Source organism: Notamacropus eugenii, chromosome 1, assembly GCF_028372415.1.
Source record: "Notamacropus eugenii isolate mMacEug1 chromosome 1, mMacEug1.pri_v2, whole genome shotgun sequence".
Classification (NCBI taxonomy): Eukaryota; Metazoa; Chordata; class Mammalia; order Diprotodontia; family Macropodidae; genus Notamacropus; species Notamacropus eugenii.
In genome coordinates, this window is record NC_092872.1 from 419,577,068 (window position 1) to 419,591,483 (window position 14,416).

Below are 14,416 nucleotides of genomic sequence, written 5' to 3' on the forward strand. Positions count from 1 at the left end.
AATTCCACATATATCTGTTCTCCCAGTCAGATCAGGAACAATGGTGTGGGCTTTGTCTGCCTGTGGAGATGGTCTAGGGGCTTCTCTGGCAGCTCTCTAGAATTCAGCCTACTGCAAAGTCCTCCAGCACAACACCCTGAAGGGAAGTGAAAGGGGACCTCCCAGTGAGGAGAGACATGGGGTTGTGAGTTGGCTGCACCTGTCACAGCCTCTCCTCCCTCAAACCTATGCCAGGTGCACTGGACTTTGATAACTAAAGGAAAGTAAGACAAGACAGAATCTGAAGAACAGACATGACCCATTCTGAGGGCCTAGAATCCCTAGTTTGGCAGCTGAAAGACTGGTCTAACTAACATGACTTCACAAGATTCTGCCTTAGCCCTCCTTTGGCGTACTCACTAGGAGTTTTTGGAGGGGCTTCAGAGCATCCTCTTGGTTCTCTGAGATCCTTTTCTCTCTAAAGCTGAGCCCGCAAATGCCTCATTTGATGACTGATTATAATTAAAACTATTTGCAGAAACACTCATTTTCTATGCAAGTACACAGCCCCAAAATTGAAAGTGCTTTCTACAATCTATGAGATTTAACTGATAAGTTTTATTCTATAACTTGAATTTTGTCCTTGTGAGGCCTCAGCCAGCATAGTTTTTTGCTTGGGTATGAAGGACGTGGCTGGGGATCAGTGGAGGGGGCGGAAGATGACCTCGCTAATCTGCCCAGGAATGGTGTAGAAGACAAGGAGGAGAAAGATGGTGAGAAGAGCCAGCAGCAGCAGCAGCACGAGAATGTGCCAGTAACGGCGCCATATGAAGAAGATAAAAGTTTTCAGCGGATTCACAAACCAGTTGAAGGAGGTTTTGGGGCGGCTGGGGAGAGAGGACAGCAGGGTGAGCGGAGGCCTTGCTCCCCCTCCACGTTGCCCCCAGTATCATCATTCTTTCCAGCGTTTCCACCGAACAGCAGAACCCAAACTTCCCAGCCCAACCATACTCACTTGGGCTTCTCTAGGGCCTCGGGCTCCTTCCTCCCCTTTCCCACAGGATGTTTCTCAGCTTCCTCCACAGTCAACAGTTCAAACTCTGCCTCTACCTTCCCCTAGGTGGCATAGGTAGAAAGAGGATGGATGAGCTGCAGGGACCACTTCCTATTCCCCCATCCTCTGCCCCTCACCCCCAGCCATCACCATCCACACACCGTCAGGATGTAGACATTTCCACTGGAGTCGGTGAATTCCACATCCTCTGGCTTGGCCTTTCTCCTCTTCTTCCTCTTCTTGCCTCTGTTCTCAGCCTCATGCATCTCACGTTCTAGGTCCTCAGCCTCACGTAGCTTCACAAATGGCCACCATCCACGCATACGCCGCGAACGGAAGAGACTGCAGTGGGGGCTGGCCCTGTCATGGGCCTGGCGAATGGTGCATAGCTTTGACTCTCGTGCACCCCGCACCATGTTTGGCAGTTGTAGCTCCAGGGAGCCTGGGGATGGCAACAGAGCTTGGGTCAGTTAGGACTCAGAGATCACAATCAGCTCAAAAGCTGGTAAGATCAAGGTCAAAGCTAACTGGTGGTTACTCAGTAAGGTCTGACTCTTTGAGACCCCCAAGGACCCTACTCTTGATGAGGTTGTCTTGGTAATAGAGCTAACTAGATATGAGGTCAGATCCAAGGCAAGAAGAATTGGGATCACAGGATGAAGGGTTGGGGATGTGAGATCTAGGGGAGACAAAGGGTCAAAAGTCAAGGCTGATACCCAGAAAGTCGTTGGCAGAGATCCGGTCATAATCCCACACCTGCAGGACCAGCACTGCGGGCTGTCGGAATTCGGCCTCCTCCAGGGCAAAGGGGCTAGGTTTTCTTTTGACGCTCACCTCCTGCTCGGTGGGCAGGTAGTCAAAGCGGAACACGAACCGCCAATTAAAGTTCCCTTCCCCCGTCAGCGAGTTAAAGTGGACATCTGTCTCCTGTTTGTCAGATTCCAAACCTTTCACCCAGCTGGGGGATAGGGAATGTGGATGGGGAAGGACATGAGGAGATAACATTTTCAGAAGTCCCAGTCAGCTCCTCAGGCTCAGGGCATCAAAACACTCTCTGAGCCCTGCATGATTTCCCCAGCCCACTGTGACCCTGGGCTCTGGCTTCCCCCACCCTTAGCCTACACTGCCTTGGAGTCTCCTACCTTTTCACATAGATATCACTGGACATTTCCCCAGTGAGGGGATTCACATCATCCAGGACCACATCCTCAGTATTCCAGATGATAACTCGGAGCTCGTAGCTGTGTGTGAAGGAAGCATCCCTTTCATGAGATTAAGGGGTCAACCTTAATTCCATAGAAGCCTTGTTGGTGCTCTGCCCTCTACCCCTCTGCCTCATACCTCCTGTCCAACAGACCTAGCTCCTAAAAGCCTCTGCATTCTGTCTCCAGGTGAACCTAATCTAGGCCTAGGGATTTCCAGGCGCTTGAGCCTTTTCCTGTATGGGGAACTGTAGAAGGTCACACTGGTCAAAATCTGACCTGGTCTTGTCCCCAGCTTCCTCCACCTTATTACTCTCAATAAAAATGAGAGTTTGGGGCTTATGGAGTCATCTAAGAGTCAACTAATCCCACCTGCCCAGGAGGCATGACCATAGTTACAGGTCCGTAGCTACATCATTTCTCCTTCATTCTCTCTATCTGTTTTCCCATCTATCTCTCTGTCTCTAAGAGCTTCATAAGGTCAGGGGTCCCATCTTCTCTAAATTTTGTATTCCCTCTAATGCTTTATTAAATGATGAGTTAGTTGAATTCTTCTCTCCTTATATGTGTGTGTCTATTTCTGTTGCTGTTTATGTCAGACAGAGATCATTGGATCATGGAACTAAAGCTGGACACCAAGTCCAACCCCCTTTTTTCCAGATGGGAATAGTGAGGCACACAGAGGTTCAATGCCTTTGTCCAGACATACTTTGTCTACGGGTAGTATGTATCAGGAAAGACTCAAATCTGACTCCAAAGCCTTGGGAGCGATGGGGAGGTCAGACACTGGGGAACCAAATGTAGGGAAGGATTGAGGGACTTGCCAAGGAGAGAAACCTTCAAACCCTCCTCCTCATCTTTTGTTGTGGGTATGGGTGCTAAAGTTCTTTCCTTTACCTGATTGGTTGTCTTGGCTTGATGTCCACAGGAGGTGGGGCTGGCACATCATTGGGAAAAATATCCACCCACATATGCAAGAAACCCTAGAGTGGGGTCAGAAGTCAGGGTTGAGCTCTCCCCCTCTCCCCCCCCCCCCGCCTCTTCCCCCACTGAGCTGATCCGTGCAACATGAGGAGAGAAGTCATATTTCATATGATGAGCAGCAAAGGAAGGGGAAGTTTCTCACCTGCAGAAGACCTGGACTGCTAGGATGGTACAGCGGCCGGGTCTCCACATGTTCAGGCACCAGTGAACAGCCATGTTGGGGCATCTCCCTCCACTGTAGCAGCACGGACAGCGCTTGCTCCTCCTCACAGCCTTCAGTGCTGGCCTCTTGACCTCTCCCACCTGACCCACAATGGAATAGGAATAAAATAGGCTGCATAGGTGGGCTTCTGCCACCTCCCTCTCCAACCCAGGTGCGTGGGTATGTTACCTGCAGAGGTGACCCCTGGGTGTACTTGGAAGAGTTTGCTGCCTACTTTGACCTCCCCAGGGCGGTACTCAGGGACAGGGAGGCCACTGCGCTGACACAGGCTGGCCAGCACCTGAGAAGGTTTGATGGCATCCCGCCATGCATTGTAGCCTTCCCTACAGACACAGGATACATGAAATACAGCTCTGAGAAAATGGAATGTAGACATGTGACTGACAAGGACCTTAACATGGCCACATGCATGACTGATAGGACACCCTTGACTAAGATATGGTGTAGACAGGCTTCATTAAGACAACAACAAAGGACATCACTCAGAAAAGGATATGGAAGACCAAGAATGCAGACAAAGGCAGTCCAATCTAGGCTTCTGAACACAAGACTGAAAGGTCAGTGGTTTGAGTATGTCCCCTGGCCATCTAGAGCCCCCACTACACCCCTGAACGTACGTGTCATACTGGGAAGCAAGCCCACAATGAGCTCGGTGGTGGCTGTAAAACCGATTCTCCAGGTCAATCTGGGTCTCTCCAATGAGGTCATCAGAGCCCACAAGGTCATGGTCAAATATAGCCACCGTGAGTTCAGTCTCAGCAGGGAGAGAGATATTTAGCTCCAGGACCCTAGGCAAGTAGGGAGACATACTAAGTACCCTGACTGAATTCTGGGGCCTCTGCCTGTTGAGATGTTCCCTTCCCAGCATGGCCAGAGGACTGATTACATGTATGTGTTCCCAACTGGGCCCAGCCCCATCAGATCCTTAATAGTCTGTTGCCTCACTCACTCTCCAAAGATGGGGTTCAGCTGCTTGGGGATATAGCGTTCCTTGGTGTCTTTGCGCTCCCGGCCTGCACTCACTACCACATACGGGTCTGCTTTGCCGTTGGGGTCTGCCGGGGCCAGGTTGGTGGCCTAAAGGGTTGTGTTGTGGGGGGAGGTTAGGGGACCAGGAATAACAGGTTCTGATTAAATTAGAAGTCAGGAATGGGGGATTGCAACCAGAGACACAGGTCGGGTGTCAGGAATTTATGGAGGAACAGAAGGGGTTAATAAAGAAAGCTCACCTTTACAACATACACACGAACAAGCAGCTTTATGGGATGGTTCTGAGGTATCCCATGGGAAATTCGTGGCTCAGCGAGTGACTTTGATTCAGGGTAAATGAGGAAGGAGCCCTGAGTAGAATAAAGAATTCTATCACTAACGCTTGTACAAAAGGGTCTCTCCCTCCCTCTCCCTATTTCTTTCCCTCATCTTCCCCTCCCCTTCTCCCACACACAGCTCTGGTACCTTAAATTTGCCCATGGGACATCCAGATCTGTCCTCATCTCCATCCCCATCACGACCCCCACGGCCTCGGTACAAAGGGAACACATGCAGCCAGTCCTCAAATTGGCCAAATTCATCCTCTAGTGGTGAACTATAGATCTGTGGGATTCCTATCTCAGTCCAGAGCCCAAGCCCAGAGCCTCACCCAGTGCAGCCAAGAGACCTATATAGACTAGGCCAGGGGTATCCCTGGCCTAGTCTATATAGGTCTCTTGAGGCTGCACATTTCCCACATTGAGGCTGTACATTCCCCACCCCTGGACTAGTCCCAATCTAGGTACCCTATCCCTGCCCCAAACCCAGTCCCACCATAGCCCTTAGCACCTTCAGAGTGGCAATTGGTTTTCTCTGGGATACTGGGACCTCAGTTTTAACCTTGGCCCCATCTTGAGCCTCCATGTCCCCAGAAAAGGGGTTCAGCACCTCTGAGAAAGGTAGAAATAGTCCAGTCAGAGATGTCAAGGTTATAAGGCAATTAATGAGAGGTACGCAAGGGTCCCTCACCTGAATATTCATTATCTTCATTGTCTTCCTCATCCATGGTCATCTGAAATCATGGGAGATGATGAGTGACCCGTCTTACATACCCTAGTTACCCTCTGGCTCCCATCAGGGTCCCCTCCCTGTCTTAGTCCATGTCCCACCTGGTCTGCAAGCTCCTGCAGGGAGGCATAGTACTTAGACCACCAATCCAGCTCATCAAGCTCGGGCACATCTTCTTGGAGGTGTTGTCCTTTCTCCAAGAGTCTGCCTCGAGGTAGCTTCCTATGGGGTCTCTGGGGGAGAAAGGTAAATGAGTTCCTTCTTCCCAATCTCCCCAGTTTGGGACTGATCCTTTTCTCTCGCCCTCCCCGCCCCCCCCCCACCCCAACAGGGCTCCTTCTTACAGTCGGCAGCTCTTGAGAAGTCCCACCTCCAAGTGGCTGCCGTACTAAAGGGGAATCCAGAGAGTTCCGACTTTGGGGCAGGGCAGGAACTGGGATGGAGAGAAAGGAGAAGGAAAATAACTAGGTCTTTAGTCAGGTTCCCAACCATGAGAAGGTAATTTTCTCAAAGGTAAAGTGATTCTAATGTTGCCTAAGGGGTGAAGAGTGAAGATGGGTGCTATATTCTTTCATGACCTGGTTCCAGAGGGAGTCTGGATCAGAAAGGAGAGATGGGTTACTTTTGTACAAGGAGCCATGCTGACTGCAATGCTCACAGATTAAAAAAAAAAAGTGCTGGACTTGGAAGTAGGAGACCTATTCCCAATTCAGAGCAATAGCACTGCTAGAGTTATACCAAGGAGAAAAAGGAAAAGACCCACAAACATTTATGGCAGCTTTTTATTGTGGCAAAGAATTGGAAGCTGAGGGGATACTCATCCAACGGGAAATGACTGAATGATTTATGGTATATGAATGTGATGGAATATTATTGTGCTATAAGAAATGAAGGGAATGTTTTTCAAAAAACCTGGGAAGCAGTAGCTAGGTGGCGCAGTGGCAAAAGAAAGGGCCTGAAATCAACAGGACCTGAGGTTTAAATCCAACCTCAGACACTTAACTCGTGTGATCCTGGGCAAGTCACTTAACCCTGATTGCCTCCCCTCATCCCCCCCTCAAAAAAAAAAAAAGAAAAACCTGGGAAGACTTCTATGATCTGTTAGACTAAAGTATACAGAACCAAGAGGACACTCTAACCAATAACAGTAATACAAATACAATATACTAAAGATAATGAACTTTGCAAGATTTTGTAACTGATTAAGAGAAAGGACTCATGATAAAAAATGCTATCTGACTCCAGATAGAGAGATGATGGACTCAGAATGTGGACTGAAGCATTTTTCTTTTTCTTTTTTTTTTTGGTTCATTTTTTCCCCCACAGCACAGTTAATATGGAAATATGTTTTGCATGACTTCATATATATAATGGGTATCATATTTCTTGCCTTTTTAATAGGTATGGGAAGAAATAAAAGAAGGGAGAGAATTTGGAACTGAAAATAAAAATCTTTAAAGGAAATTTTAAAAGACTTGGTAACTGATCAAGATAATGACTAACCATGGTTGCAAAGGACTCATGATGAAACATAAGAAAATCACTTCCCTCACTAGGGCTCAGTTTTCTCATCTGTGAAATGGGGAAGCTGGGCTTGATGTTTCTTCCAGCTATGACATTCTATAACTTTGAGTAGGGACCCCTGGAGATCTCAATGAATTTTTAAATAAAGGATGCAGGTGCTATGGCCAGATCTGAAAGTTAGCAATGGGAAAAAGGGATCAGAAGAGGTCCAATAAGGCTGGTCATTGGATCTCTGTATGAGATCCCCTTGCCAAGGACAGCAGTTTGTATTAGAGCCTGACAAGTATCTTCTATTGGTCTAAGGCAGCTGAACAAGCTAATTTCAGGTGGTGAGAAAAATAGAAAGCCTCTCACAGTGACTGAGAGACCCTAGCACAGCAGAGAATAGAAAAAAGCTAGAATTTACCATAAGAGTTTGCTAGAAAAGCTAACAGCAATGAAAGGGGAGCTGAGGATCTTGCTTCTAGAACATATGGATGACATCTCAATGCTGGGTTACCAGAGAAATGATAGTGCCTTTATCAGGTCACAGGAAAGGGAAGGGGAATTCAGTTTTAGACATGGTAGGTTCAAGATACCTATGGGACATCCAGCTTCTGTCTAAAAATTAATTGGAGATGTAAGATTATAGCTCAGAAGAGAAATTAAGATTGAATATATAGATCTGAGAATGATCTGCATAGAGCTGATGAGATCACCAGGTAAGATAGTACAGCGAGTCTTAACCTGGGGTCCATGAACTTTAAAAGAAATTATTTTATAATTTTATTTCAACATAATTGGTTAGCTTTGTAGCCCTATGTATTTTATTTTATGCAATTAAAATCATTATTCTGTACAGAGGTCCATAGGTTTCACAGTAAGGCTGAAGAGATCCCAGACGCATAAAAAGGCAGAAGAGTCACTGCCTAGGAGGTAGAGGATAAAGAGGGAAAGTACATTTGTTAATCAAACTCTCTCTCTCTCTCTCTCTGTCTCCCCCAAAAGTTGACCAGCTGATAGATTTTTTTACTTGCTTTAATGATAATTTCTGTCTTCAAAAAGCAGAAGTCACAAAAGAGAACTTTAATTCTGTGCGTGATCCTGACCCATAAAAGGAAAAATTCATTGCTAAAGTGGAAAGGATGAGGCTCTTGGGAGGTAGTGATCATTGCATTTCAGAATTCGTGACAAGGAAGAAAAGGAAAGCAGGGCATAATCCACCTCTCCCATACCCTTCAGATTTGGGGAGGGGTAGATATCAAAGGGTTCAGTGAAAGGATAGGTCCCACAGTCTAAAATTCTATGAGCTAAGACAACCCACGAGGGATAAGAAGGACCCGGAAATAAAATTCTGAAGACCCAGACAAGAATGATTCCAAATAGGAAGAAAAGAGTCTTAGAAAGAGGCAGATAAAGCCCCAGACGGAACTCAGTGACTAATTTAGATTTGGAAGAGGACACTGATGAAAGAAAAAGCAGGTAACGGAGAATAAATTACAAAAGTTGGCACAGTCCTGGAAAGGAGCTGACCTGGAAAGGAAAAGACAACCAAAAGAATGCTGAAAATACAAGAGGGTGGCCCAGTGAGCTTGCAAGAGGTGAAAAGAAGACGAAGGCCTTCCTACATAAAATAAACATTCCTCACTTTAGGAAAGGTCTGAAGCTCAAAAGGCAGCTAGGTGGCGCCATAGTGCACAGAGCATTCGGCGGGCCTAGAGCTAAGAAGACTCATTTTTCTAATTTCAAATCGGGCCTCAGATGCTAGCTGTGTGACCCTGGGCAAGTCCCTTCACCCTCTTTGCCTCAGTTTCCTCATCTATAAAATGACCTGGAGAAAGGCAAACCAAATCCTTTCCAAGAAAACCCCAGATAGAGTCAATGAAGAATTGGACACAATGAAAAAGAGGCTTGAATGACATGACAGGTGGAGAGGAGAGACAACTCTAGGGCTCAGGCTTCATTTCTGCCTTTGCTCCACATCTGCATGAGACCACAAAAGGAGTCTGGGAAGTGTAACTGATGGACCTGGGACAGATCTTCATAAGCCAAGGTGGAATACCTTGCAGAGAAAACTAGCTTTGTGATTGTTAAGTGGGAAAGGGTAAACCTCTCGTATGGAGGTGGTAGATTTCAGAGCTAAGGCTCCAAGGGAGTCAGAGGAGAGAGGCTTCTGCCAGAACTAGGTTAAAGGTGACTGCCTCAGCTGAAAACTACTCGACTCCTATTTTGTTTCTTTTTTCCTCTACAAAAGAGAATGTTGTTGGGGTTTTTTTTTGGCTTAAATGAAAGAATAAAACAAAAATAATTAATAGGAAATAATAAACAGAGAAAATGAATTCTAAGAGATGATGAACATGAAGAATTCAAAGAGACGTGGGAAGACATAAAGTGATAAGGACTGAAGAAAGCATAACCACACAGTGACTCTATAAAAGACAACAAAACTGACTCTTGGTACCAACTTATTAAAGCGGTGCAGTAGATAGAGTGCTGGGCCTGAAGTCAAGAAGACTTTAGTTCAAACATGGCCTCCGACATTTCCTAGCTATGTGGCTCTAGGCAAGTCACTTAAGCCTGTTTGCCTCAATTTCCTCATCTGTAAAGTGAGTTGCAGAAGGAAATGACAAACCACTCCAGTATCTTTGGCAAGAAAACCCCAAATGGGGTCATGATGAGTCAGACATAACTGAAAAATGACTGAACAACTTACCTTTCACAAATGGTCAATTAAAGGATACATTTCCTTTTATTAAGAGGATCTGTTCCATGAAGTTTGGATTTAGTCAAAGGGCTGTATTTGAGGATCTAGAGAGCCATGTGTGGCTTAGAGGCCAAAAGTTCCCCACCCCTGGCCTATACTATCAGTCAATCACTTTTTTTCATGCTATTTTGACTTTTTTTGTTTAACATCCCCAGGATGTCCTCAAGATAAAGGATGAAATTAGTCCTCCTTGACCCAAAGACAGAAGCAGTAGCTAGAAGTTGCAAAGAAGTAGACCTCACCTTGTTGTAAGGAAAAAATTATCTGGGCTATCCAAGAAACAGAATGGACTGCCTTAGGAGTGAATGAGTTTTCTGTCATGTGGGGAAGAAAGATAGGACCCAAATTATTTTGCAACATCTAGATGGACGAACAATGCGGAAATCCCTCCTCAGGCTCGTGGCCTACTATTAGAAAGTCCCCAACCCTTATGCAAGGACAAGGTTGAAGCGGATAGTCTTATTCACTGTTGTAACAAATGCTTGCTGTCCTCAGATAAGACACCCTGTGGTTTCATCTAAAAGGACTGCTCTCATGATTATAAAAGGATTTAATCTCCTCCCCTTGTCTTCTGGCCTTGAATTTGTTCTGACTCTGATAATAAATCCAGCCAATTGCATTCCAAATCCTCTCCTTTTCTCCCTTCACTGTTCCTCCTGTTTCTCTATCCCTCTTCCTCTTCTGTCCTAAGTTGCAGTGGAATGCTGCTAATTAACTGTGTACACGAAGTGAGCAAATCTGTACTGCAGGGATACAAATCTGCTATCAGTGAGGACGGATTCCTTAGCATGTGAATAAATCCCTTTCCTTTCAGTTTGGCCTCCTATCTTTAACCCACAGTCATGGAGTAGGGTGGGGGTAGCTAGATATCCAGGGGGACAGAGCCAAGCCTGGAGTCCAGAAGATTCCTTTTCCTGATTTCAAATCTAGCCTCAGACACTTACCAGTTCTGTGACCCTGGGCAAATCACTTTCCCCTGTTTGCCTCAGTTTCCTCATCTGTAAAATGAGCTGGAGAAAGAAATGGCAAACCCCTCCAGTATCTCTGCTAAGAAAACCCCAAATGGGGTCACAAAGAGTTGGACACAACTGAGATAACTGAGCAACAACAACAGCGGACCTCCACTGACAGGGCTGCCTCTTCCCAAAAAGTGAGAGGATTCCCCAGCATTCTGGGGGTCTTTAAGTGGAAGCAGAATGGACACTTGTTGGAAATGTTGTAGACACAGATACAGGCTGGGTTAGATGGCTCTTCTAGGCTTCCAGCTCTGAGCTTCTGTGATTCTCTACATCTGATTGATTCTTTTCATGTCAGTTAAAGGAAAGAGACCTTTAGTAAGAAGCTTTCAGCTTCAGATCTGTGGCACCATGATCCTGTAACAAGGAAGGAGGGAAGGAAGGAAGGAAGGAAGGAAGGAAGGAAGGAAGGAAGGAAGGAAGGAAGGAAGGAAGGAAAGAAAAAAAGAAAGACACAGCCTGGGCCCTGATGATGACTAGGTTGAAGAAAGGAAGAAAGGGAGGAGGCTGAACCTGGGGGGACATTGGAGCTAAGCACTCCAGAGTCTACAGGGTTTAGAAGGAAGAGCAGTTGGATAAGACTAGTGAATCAAAGGTAGCAGCACCAACCTTCCAGAGGAGGGCTACAATTGGGCCCCAACAGTTTTCAGAAGAAGAAATTAAAGATATCTATAGTCATGAAAAAATGCTCTAAATCACTAATGATTAGAGTGATGCAAATCAAAACAACTCTTACGTACCATATCACACCTATCAGATTGGCTAATATGACAAAACAGGAAAATTATAAATGCTGGAGAAGATGTGTGAGAGCTGGAACACTAATGTATTGTTGGTGGAGCTGTGAACTGATCCAACCACTCTGGAGAGCAATTTGGAACTATTCTATTAAAAATGTGCATACCCTTTGACCTAGCAATACCGCTTCTAGGACTGTATCCCAAAGAGATCATACAAATGGGAAAAGGACCCACATGTATAAAAATATTTATAGCAGCTCTTTTTGTGGTGGCAAAGAATTGGAAATTGAGGGGATGCCCATCAGTTGGGAAATGGCTGAACAAGTTGTGGTATACACATGTAATGGAATACTGTTGTGCTATAAGAAATGACGAACAGGCAGACTTCAGAAAAACCTGGAAAGACTTATATGAACTGATGCTGAGCGAAGTGAGCACAGCCAGAACGTTACACACAGTAAACACCAGTGTTCAAGAACTGTTTCTGAATGACATAGCCCTTTGCAGCAATGTAAGGTTCTAAGACAAATACAAAAGGTTCATGATCCAGAGAAAGAATTATAGAGTCTGGATGCAGATAGAAGCAGACGATTTGCTCTCTTTTTGTTTTGTTTTGCTTCTACTTTCTCGTGATTCATTCCATTGGTTATAATTCTTATTTACAATATGACTAATATGATAATATATTTCATGTGGATGTCTATTAGATTGTACACTGTCTTGGGAAGGGGGAGAAAATTTAAAACTCAAAAGCTTACAGAACTAATGTTCTAAACTAAAAATAAATGAATAGGATTGGGCCCCAAATAGCAGGCAAGTCTGACCTGACTTGTCTTGTCTTGGACTCTGTGAAGATAAAGGTCACTCACCTTGCAGTCCTCTATCCCCCTCATCCTCAGAGGACTCTGAGGGCTCCTGGAGAGCAAACTGAAGGACGTGAGGAACAATGTGGGAGCCCACGAGAATGGTGCGGCCAAAGGCCCGGCGCTCAACCACAAGGATGCTGAGTGGGGGCTGTAGATATGGCTGCTCAGGGAGCTCCTGGATAGAGTAAGGAAGAGGGATGGAAAGTCACAAGGAATATGAGGGGTCACTGGGACTCAAGGGATCCCTTGATTCTGCTCAGGATATGTGTTTGTGTAGTGAGTTTGGAGGTTGAGAGAAAGGATGAAAGAAAAGGAGGAAGGCATTTCCAGTAAACTACCCAAGAAGTGGGTTATGAATTCAGAGGGTGTGAGGGATCCTAAGTTAAGAAGGGTAATGGAGGGGCCAACTTTAAATAGGTTCCCAACAGATTCAGAAGTTTTATGAATCCATGTCCCAAGACAGATCAATGAGTATGAGTCCAATCAGACCTCCTATACTTCAGGAAGTTTTCTAGGAGTGTTGGGGGTGAGGGATTCCAAGAACCCTGGAGAAAAGATATCTCCCACTCTCCCCATGGTCTCTTACCACAGTCAGATGCTTGACCAGTTCTGTGAAGTTGGGGTTCTCTTGGTAACTGGTCAGAATCTCAGACTCCACACGTCGGCCCCCAATTTCCAGCACAACCTGTGGTTGCTCCACCACAAATAGATGCACTCGGCCCAGCCCCCGAAGACCCCAGAACAGCACCTGTATGTGTGTGAGTGTGTGTGTGTGTTTGTGTGTGTGTGTGTGAGAGAGAGAGAGGGAGAGAGAGAGAGAGAGAGAGAGAGAGAGAGAGAGAGAGAGAGAGAGAGAAGAGGGAGAGTGCAGGGGGAGATGAGATATAGTACCATGAAGAGGGAGAGAGCATAATTTTAGGGGAGCGATGGAAGGGGGAAACTGGTAAAAAGGGGTCAGCTAATGGAGTTTGGGGATATATGGAGAGGAACTCTGGGAAAGGAGCCCCAGGGCAGGAGGCAGGTAGAGCTGGGGTTATAGGATTCCAGGTACCTCAATTCGGAACTCCTTGAGCAGGGGTCGTACACCTGGGGGTAGATGGAAACGTCCAGAAGTAGAGTCAAGCAGAAATTCCAGATCCTGGGGCTCTACATCTTCTGGCACTGAGGGCTGAGGAAGGGGCAGAAAGCAAATGATATATGGTAGGGATCAAGCAGGGAATGAATTCCTGGAGAATTGTGTCCAGGGGGGACATAGTCAAAGCATGAACTCTGGGGGTGGGAGTGAGGGATAGGTGTATGTGTGTATTCCTGGCACCATATTCTTGGCACAAAAGCCCCTCTACCTTGGATTACCCATTTCTCACCTCTTTTTTCATCTTCTTATATAATGCTATCTATCTTAGTACCTGAGTTGGTTTCTCATGCCCCTGATAAATTCCATGAGGACAGGGAGCCTGTCTTATGTAATTTTTCCTCCCCTCTTTGTGAAGTATAGAGCATAGAATACAACGTGAAATAAAAACCTTAGGTTTTTCTTATTTTGTTGTCCTTTTAGAGAGCTTGAAATTACTGTGAAGGTTTCTGGTAGATACAGTGTTTTTAACATAAAGAAATTATAGGAAACGGTGTTCCCCTAGAAAAGAATGCTATCAGGACAATGGAGAGCTCCTACTAGCATATTGGTTCCGAGAATGGTCATCATGATTTGCTCACTGTCTCACTAACTAAACCTTTATGAATCTCCTGTTTCTCTGTCTTCTAGCATTGTGCTACCCTTCTCACCCAATCTTCCAACTCCATACCATCCCAGTGAAGATTTTGCTTTCTCCACCCAATTGTAAGAGTATAAATTAGCCTATCCTCTCCCACTTGGTTGGAGAACAAGGCTGCCTTGGTTCATGGTTCTGGTCTCCCCTTGTGTACATTGGTAATAAGTTTGTCTTGAGTCAGCCAGGAAAATGCAGACTACCAAATTAATTCTTTGACAATTAACATTATAAAGTTGTTGAGTCAAATCACAAGTGCTGTTGAAGAGTGGGGAAAGGGAA

General features: G+C 45.7%; 1 protein-coding gene across 1 annotated transcript in view; it reads right to left on the bottom strand.

The window, feature by feature from the left end:
* Positions 1-580: 580 nt before the first annotated feature.
* Positions 581-14,416, bottom strand: part of LOC140518875 (fer-1-like protein 4) — a 28,393-nt gene continuing 14,557 nt past the window's right edge. The window contains exons 27-45 of the mRNA XM_072631365.1: positions 13,420-13,536; positions 12,955-13,116; positions 12,372-12,543; positions 5,824-5,912; positions 5,581-5,712; positions 5,441-5,483; positions 5,261-5,361; positions 4,898-5,035; positions 4,672-4,782; positions 4,392-4,519; positions 4,060-4,230; positions 3,611-3,765; positions 3,362-3,522; positions 3,133-3,218; positions 2,176-2,274; positions 1,750-1,991; positions 1,195-1,475; positions 995-1,095; positions 581-866 (exon numbers count right to left, since the gene is read on the bottom strand). Of these exons, the coding sequence (XP_072487466.1) occupies positions 680-866; positions 995-1,095; positions 1,195-1,475; positions 1,750-1,991; positions 2,176-2,274; positions 3,133-3,218; positions 3,362-3,522; positions 3,611-3,765; positions 4,060-4,230; positions 4,392-4,519; positions 4,672-4,782; positions 4,898-5,035; positions 5,261-5,361; positions 5,441-5,483; positions 5,581-5,712; positions 5,824-5,912; positions 12,372-12,543; positions 12,955-13,116; positions 13,420-13,536 (2,676 nt within the window). The 3' untranslated portion in view covers positions 581-679. The remainder of the gene's footprint in view (positions 867-994; positions 1,096-1,194; positions 1,476-1,749; positions 1,992-2,175; positions 2,275-3,132; positions 3,219-3,361; positions 3,523-3,610; positions 3,766-4,059; positions 4,231-4,391; positions 4,520-4,671; positions 4,783-4,897; positions 5,036-5,260; positions 5,362-5,440; positions 5,484-5,580; positions 5,713-5,823; positions 5,913-12,371; positions 12,544-12,954; positions 13,117-13,419; positions 13,537-14,416) is intronic.